Source organism: Cucumis melo, chromosome 3 (assembly GCF_025177605.1).
Source record: "Cucumis melo cultivar AY chromosome 3, USDA_Cmelo_AY_1.0, whole genome shotgun sequence".
NCBI lineage: Eukaryota > Viridiplantae > Streptophyta > Magnoliopsida > Cucurbitales > Cucurbitaceae > Cucumis > Cucumis melo.
Window position 1 is genome coordinate 3,360,082 of NC_066859.1, and position 8,197 is coordinate 3,368,278.

The following is an 8,197-nucleotide window of genomic DNA, read 5'->3' on the forward strand; positions in this document are numbered from 1 at the left end:
TCTAAAGTTTAAAGTTTAATATAAAACTGAGAGATTCAAATCTCAAACATTTTGATTTATGATACACACTTTATGTTAGTTGAACTACGTCTATTCTCATTAGAGTATTTATATATATTTTTTTTTTTGACAATATGTGGGCTGGATAGTTGAACCGCATTTGATATATAATTCAAGCATCATGCAAGTTAAACTATACTCAAATAACTTACCGTATTACATAACTAAAACTCATTGTACAAGTCTCAATATTTTAATTAATGCATTAGATTAAAAAAAGAAGAAAGAAAAAAAGAGATAGAAGATTAGACATTTCATTTCGATGAATATAATAGATAACTTATCAGTTAAACTATATCCAAATTAGCGAAAAAGAAACACTTTTGGTGCCCAAAAAAAAGTGATGAATAAGAGAGACATTACACATGGGATTTAGGGTCTCTTACACATTGATACAAAGAAAAGAACCCATCACCAAGCAAAACTTATGTCTCCTCTTTTGGTGTATACAATTCCTTACACATCACCATCTCCTTCCAACTTTGTTTCTTTATTACACCAAAAATTTCACTCATCATTTTTGCTTTTTCCCCTTAAACCACTTATTCTCTCCCTCACCAAACTACAAACCAAACAAACCCCATTTTCCCATTCAATTCCTTTTTTTTTTTTTTTTTTTTTTGACTCTTGTCTCATAATGATCAATAATTTGACATGATTTAAAGAAAAAAAAACCCCTTTTACTGGTAAAATTAATTATCCCCCAATAGTAAAAAAGAAAAAAGAACTCTTATTTCCATGCTTCTTAAAGACTGTCACCTTTTTTTTTTTTTTTTTTTACACTCTTTGTTAGGTCTTTCTTTTTATTTTTCCTTTGTAGAAACTGCCAAAACCTGAAGCAGCTTCTTCTTCTTTTTGAGAGATAGAGCTGAAAAATTAAGACACAGCCGAAATTTTGAATTCAAAGATACTGGTGATGATCTTCTCTGCCTTTAAATTTACTACGGCTTTCTTCATTCTTCAGGTGTGAAACACTCCAAAAAACAGAGAGGCCATTCATTTTGTGAAACTGTCATACGTTTATTTTTATTTAATTTATTCTTTTTACCATAAAAAGGTATTGCATTTTTATTATTCTTTTACCCTTTTCAGTTGATTATTTGATTCTGTTTTCGTTTTCCTTATTTGGGTACTCGAAAGTTTTCTCCTTTTTTTTTCTTAAAAATCTTTCTTTTTGGTAGATCTGTCGAGAAAAATGGCAACCTCCAAACAGGGTGAAGGAGGGATGAATAATCAAAGTAGGAACGAATCAATTGAAAGAGATGAAGAAGATAAGGGAAATCAATCTCCATTGAGCTTTAAAAGCTTACTCTGGCATGGTGGCTCTGTTTATGATGCTTGGTTTAGTTGTGCATCAAATCAGGTCTTCAAACTTCGTTGCTCACCAAAACCCTTCTTTTTTTTTTTCCCCTTTGTTTTCTATTCTGTGTGTTAAAAGCTTGTCTTCGAATGCCTAAAATCTCTTATCTAACGTCTCGAACAAACATCAGAACCATCTGATATGTAACCTGTTATTTATTTCTGCTCATCTTTATTTGTCTATTTCGTAAGGAATTCTTTTTGTTTTTTATTTTTACAGGTAGCTCAAGTTTTGTTGACTCTGCCATACTCATTTTCTCAACTGGGTATGCTCTCAGGGATCATATTTCAAGTGTTTTATGGGATTATTGGGAGCTGGACTGCATATTTGATCAGTATTCTTTACGTCGAGTATCGAAGTCGAAAGGAAAAGGAGAATGTCAGTTTCAAGAACCATGTGATTCAGGTTAGATTGTACAGAAAAACAGATCAAAACTTTAGAACAACACATTGTTCACTTTATTGGAAATTATTTGAAAAAGTTTGGTTTTTGTTTTTGTTTTTGGTGTTGGTTCAGTGGTTTGAAGTGCTGGATGGGTTGTTGGGTCCATATTGGAAGGCTGTTGGATTGGCTTTCAACTGTACTTTCCTCCTCTTTGGATCTGTTATTCAGCTAATTGCTTGTGCAAGGTCTTTATGTCACTCCATATCTCTTCTTCTCTATTTACCCCTAAAATGTCTTTTCCTACCTAACAAATCTAATGTCACATAAGCTAAATTGGGAACAAGAAAAAAAAAAAAGGAAAGAAATGACTTGCCTTTTGTTTCTAAATCTACTGGTTTTAAAACTACGATTATTGTTGAAATTCGTTAGAAAGTTAAAAGAAAATTGAGACTTAAAATGGTGCAGTATTGCTCCAAGCTCGATTTTCATACAACACTTGTATATTTAAGGTGTAATTTTGAATTGACGTCTTTTGAAATATAAGGAGTGTTTGGACTTCTAACTTCAACGTAATAGAGTGTGTTATTAAAATTCACTCTGTGTTTGGAGTTCAAATAAGATAGTTGTTATTTTCGATTATTATAATATAAAATTAACTACAATATCAATTTTAAGTTATGTTTTATTAAAATGTTTATTATTTTCTCGACTAAAATAGTCTATCCCCAACATAAAAACTAAAATAATCAGCATACAAGAACAAACTATTATAACTCACACAAACAATAATAATAACCAACTTAGCCCTATTGTATATGAGCCTTCTCTTTGAACAAAGAAATGTTTTAAAGATTTTTTTCAAAAAAAATTATTTAACCTAACAAATATTTAAAAAATCCAAAAATGAATTACGAAACTTGCCACTCTAATTGTTACGTGGGTTCAAGACACTTATCTAGTATATACATCTAACGTAGATATCAATGATTGAAATAGTTGTTTTTTCAATGTAAAGTTGAAAGATCAAAATAGAATGTTATAGTATAAGAATTGAAGTAGTAAAGTGACGATATAATATTAGAGTAATGTGTTTTATTTGTTGGGTTTGACTGATGTGTGTTGATGTTGAATGTGGCAGCAATATATATTACATAAATGACAAATTAGACAAAAGGACATGGACTTATATATTTGGAGCATGCTGTGCTACAACTGTGTTTATACCATCTTTTCACAACTATAGAATATGGTCTTTTCTTGGCCTTGGAATGACCACTTACACTGCTTGGTACTTGACCATTGCTTCTCTTCTTCATGGCCAGGTCTCTCTTCCCTCATCAAAATCATTTCTCTTTTCCCAACTTTCTAAATCACTTGTTATAATCACACTCACAAATCCACAAAATTTTTAACCTTCTCCTTATGTCAAAAACACATGCTATTGTCTTTCATACAGTACTTACACATTAAGAATAACTATATCTATCACGGTCTTCACTTTTGTGAAAGCACGAAAATGAAGATCGCGATGGATCGGTTATGATTGACATGTCATTTCTAATATGATATGGTATAAAAAGTAATAGTGTACTATAAATATAAAGAAGGTTAAATTTTGTTGATTTGTGAGAATCATAGAGCATGAGATCGATTTATTGGTAAAAAACATAGTAAAATATTCTTATATTTTATTATGGTTGAAGGTTGAGGGGGTGCAACATTCTGGGCCAACCAAAATGGTGCTGTACTTCACTGGGGCAACCAACATACTTTATACTTTTGGTGGCCATGCTGTCACTGTGTGAGTACTCTTTTTTATCTCTCAACAAAATTTACATTATTTCCAAACCCCATTTGTCAATCATTAATTATTAATGGAGGTTTGAATTTGAATCTAAAAGTTAGGTTTTTTTTTTCTTATCTTTTCCTTTTACTGCCAAAAAGTCATTGAAGTCAAGATTATTGGGGGTGGAAATGTTGAATATGAGGGAATGTAGGGTCTTTGGCACATTTCTTTTAGTAGTGGTTACAAATTATATAGTATACCATACCTAGTTTGTTTTTGTTATATATTATAGGTAAATAGATTTTAGGTTATATATTTTATATTCCTAGGTATCCTATAATATATATATAGGTACGTAACACTATTTATTCTATAGGTTGTAGGCCCATTTCTTATTTATGATCATGTAACATATTTTGAAAAAAAACGTACCTAACTTAATTAATTGACGTGATTCTAATTTTTTTATTTCTATCATACTAATAATTAAAAATGTAACATATTAAAATATAAAAATCAAATAAGAACTAAACTCAAAATTTTATTGTAGAATATATATATATATATATATTTTCTTTTTTTTTTAAATTGTATGCATTGAAGCTTATGGTACCAAGTTTGTGCTTGAAATATACTAATTTTGACGAAAAACAAACCTAACAAAAATTATTCTAAAATAATTGGGGTAAAAATGTAATCATCAATTTCATAAAATTTAGGTTAAATTATAAAATATATTTCAAAAGTTTCGATCTTCTATCATTTGTCTAAAAAGTATTCATGTACTTCCAAAAAAATTCAAGAAACTTTCCAAACCTATTTTTGATGTAGAAATTAATGAGACCAAATTTGGGTCATTGCTACATAGTTTCAAAACTTATTTATATATAAAACTCTTGCCTTAGTAATTTTGAAATATTCATGAAAGTTTCAAAGTGGTATTACAATTGTTGAGATTTTGTGAAACTACAATTGTTGAGATTTTGTGAAACTAAGTAAAATGTATGGTCTTTGTAATTATCCTAATTCTTTGGTTGAATTAATTGACAGATTTTAAAATTAAAAAATATTTTAAATGATAAATTTAGAAAGATATTTAGGATCATAGAAAAATATGACTTTCTATTTACAATGATAAATAGTTTTGGTAAAATTAGTAGAAAAATGTTAAAGCAAAAAAATTGGCGCGGCAGGGAAATAATGGACGCTATGTGGAAGCCACGAAAATTCAAATTCATTTATCTGATCGCTACTCTCTACGTCTTCACTTTAACCATCCCCTCCGCCACCGCCGTCTACTGGGCTTTTGGCGACCAACTCCTCACCCACTCCAACGCTTTCTCTCTTCTTCCCCCCAACGGATGGCGCACCACGGCCGTCGTTTTGATGCTTATTCACCAGGTTTCTTCATTTCTTTCCAAATTTCCATTTCATCTTTTTTTTCCCTTTTTTTTTTTCTTTTTCTTCTCTTACGCTTCGTCGAACGCTTCGTGTGCAGTTCATAACATTTGGGTTTGCTTGTACGCCCTTGTATTTCGTGTGGGAGAAGGTGATCGGCATGCATGAAACAAAGAGCATGTGTCTTAGAGCGCTTGCCCGATTACCTGTTGTGATACCCATTTGGTTTTTGGCCATTATTTTCCCCTTTTTTGGACCCATTAACTCTGCGGTGGGGGCTCTCCTGGTTAGCTTCACCGTCTACATCATCCCTTCCTTAGCCCATATGCTCACTTTCAGATCTGCCTCTGCCCGACAGGTAAATTGCCTTTCCCCTTTCATCTTTCTGTTTCATTGCTTCAATTATATTTTACCTAATACGCGTTTATCCAACTGGCATTGTCGAATTCTCGTTCTGAAGGCTGACGTTTAATATTATTTGATTGATGCATTCAATCTGCCCTCATATCTTGTCCATATCATTGCTGGGGTCGTGATTGATTTTCTTTAAATCTCTATTAGTTAGGCAATCTAAGCTACTAGCTGAATCATTGAATATTTAATGCAACCTTGGCTCAGATTTCAGAACATTCCTTGAGTCTTGGCTCTTGGGCTGTTTTTATCATATGCTTATTTCTTCCATTTGGATTAAAATCGTCTGGTTGAATTTTCTGTTTGTTATTCTTTTGAGCTTCAAAGATTTTTAACCTTCAATTCCTACTACTCTGTATATTATTATCTTATTTGTTCTTGGAATGGATGAAGACGTTTATATGATATGAATCAGTACCAAAGAGTCAGTATGCTAGACACGTTGAGATATAATAATCTGATCGTACCACCAGGTCCCCAATATAGTGTCACCAAAGTACGAATGTTAACAGTGGAAGTTTTGTAAAAAGAGTTGGTCCTTTCATCTCTTATCATTTTGTGGATGTGGTTCCAGCTGTATGATTTAAGCTGTAAATGAGTTCCAATAGACAGCCGTTTTAGCCCCACTGTTTGTTATAATGACTAGCATTTGAAATTTCATGAAACATTTCATCATGGGAGTGGGTATTGTTTCCTTTTCATTCAGTTATCTGCTTTCGTCACAATTCTTCGCGCTTGCTAGCCACATCTTGGACTAAGTTGGCCCAATCAAACACACCCTTCCTGTAGTATGTTGTACCCTATTTCACAATCCAAATATTGTACCTTTTTCCTTTGTACGGCCGATGGATAGGACCAATGTGTTGGCTAATTGAGCGAAGTTTTAGGCTTTTTAGATTACTTTCAAATCAAAGTATCTTGCTTTTGAGGCTACTTTTGCCAACTAGTTTGCAGCTTTTTAATCCTAATTACTCTTGTTGTTTGGAATGCTAAACGAAACTGAATACAGCTGAAGAATGATTAGCCAATTTAGTTTGGATAAGTTCTGTCGTTTTTAAATTGATTTTGCTTATATGGGTCAATTTGGAGTCGATAATTTAATGTAGGTTTGGCTTTATGGTTTCAATATTGGTACTATTATTATTGTTGTTATTATTATTATTATTATTATATATAATGTTTTATTAAATTAAGTGTATAATTTTGACATCAATTTTTTTTGTCAAATGTCGACTCCGTCGTGTCTGCACTTACACCCCTACTTCTAGATTAATGCCGTAGGATGTGTAAAATAAGTATGTTCAATGGGATGAGAAATTATCAAATGAAAAGTTGGAGGCTCATACTTTAGTGTTTGTAACATGCATATTAGTGGACTTCGTTAAAAACAATAAATTAATTTAATCACTCTGCTTGGAGCACCCAGGTACAACCATACTGTACTAGCTCTATGGTACATTAATCCCATTGAATAATTTTTTATTTATCCAATGGGACACATCTAATATTGTCCTTGATATGCCACCAATCTTGTTGATTGAAATTTAGTGATAAATGTAGAGCTATAAAAGTTACCATAATTGTGCAACAGTTGGAACTGAAGGTCCCTGTATATTTAGATGAATGAAGATGGTGAATAGTACAAACTATTTTTTTGGCAAGTATGACATGTTAGGCAAATGTATATTTTGGCTGCAGAATGCTGTTGAGAAGCTTCCGATTTTCCTACCTAGCTGGGCAGCCATGTATGTGGTGAACAGTTTTATAGTGATCTGGGTCCTGGTCATTGGGTTTGGATTTGGAGGGTGGGCTAGCATGACCAATTTCATCAAGCAAGTTGACACTTTTGGGCTTTTTGCAAAGTGCTACCAGTGTCCACCTCAGGGCCCAGCAATTCCCCATCATTGAATTTTCTCCATTTACCATACAATGCATACACATAGAGCATCAAACTTCCCTTCCTCCATCACCCTTCAGATATGGATATTAATCAGTCAAATCTTGACGATCAGTCTCTTTATATTTCTCAATATGATGTTTGTTTGTTTCATTGTTATTATCATTATTAATTTTTAATGCAAATATGTGACATTGGATAGAGTCTATTCTTAGATGCATATAAACCATCTTCTCCCACTCTTCCACTTGTTTGTTATGTACTTTGAGAAACTAAAAGCTAATGGTATTCTCTGACTAAATTTAGAAAGTATTTCGAGGATGCTTCTGTATTAGGGAACATAAATGGAACTGTCCATTTTGAGCTTTGCATTTTTTGTTTTTATTTAATTGGTTTCAAGATGATGTTTATCCATTTAGCCAAGTTATGCCCATTTTTACCTTAAGAAAAACTCATGTATCAGTGACTTTTACTGACCAATCAATCATTTGTATATAGTTAGTATCTAATATTGGTAAAAATAATTTTGATATGTAATCATAGACAAACAATTTTATATGGTTGTGTAAATTACAATCTACCTATTTTTTAAACATCCACCTAACAAAATTAACCCCAAACCAACCATGGTTGGTTTAGTAAAGTATCAAATCGATCTTGACATCAATAAGTAATGGTCAGTTGAATTGGTTTAATACTTAAAAATACTTTTCGGAAATTCTTGATTTGAAACTTTGAAACTGATCCCTCTCGTTTTTTGACTGATCGACTTTGGTTTGGTCGATCGGCTCGGTTTTTTAGTCTATCATGCTCACTCCTATATCCATCCATCAAATTTTGATGTGTTTTTTTTTTTGTTAAATAATAATTTGGTCTTCAACCCTTGAGTTCGTTTTGGTCA

At 32.2% G+C, this 8,197-nt stretch overlaps 1 protein-coding gene across 1 annotated transcript; it reads left to right on the forward strand.

Annotated features, from left to right (window-relative positions):
* The first annotated feature begins 850 nt into the window (after positions 1-850).
* Positions 851-7,667, forward strand: LOC103485562 (auxin transporter-like protein 1). The gene is made up of 9 exons (XM_008443222.3): positions 851-1,117; positions 1,242-1,423; positions 1,640-1,825; positions 1,937-2,049; positions 2,943-3,126; positions 3,508-3,605; positions 4,784-4,991; positions 5,089-5,346; positions 7,098-7,667. The coding sequence occupies exons 2-9, from the start codon at positions 1,256-1,258 to the stop codon at positions 7,305-7,307; spliced, it is 1,425 nt and encodes a 474-aa protein (XP_008441444.2). The 5' UTR covers positions 851-1,117; positions 1,242-1,255; the 3' UTR covers positions 7,308-7,667.
* The last annotated feature ends 530 nt before the right edge of the window (positions 7,668-8,197 follow it).

Excerpts from the sequence above, each read along its gene's own strand:
- LOC103485562 (XM_008443222.3), top strand. The coding sequence starts at position 1,256 with ATGGCAACCTCCAAACAGGGTGAAGGAGGGATGAATAATCAAAGTAGG. Across the intron at positions 1,826-1,936 it reads TCAAGAACCATGTGATTCAG|TGGTTTGAAGTGCTGGATGG; the intron begins GTTAGATTGTAC and ends GTGTTGGTTCAG. Across the intron at positions 3,127-3,507 it reads CTTCTCTTCTTCATGGCCAG|GTTGAGGGGGTGCAACATTC; the intron begins GTCTCTCTTCCC and ends TTATGGTTGAAG.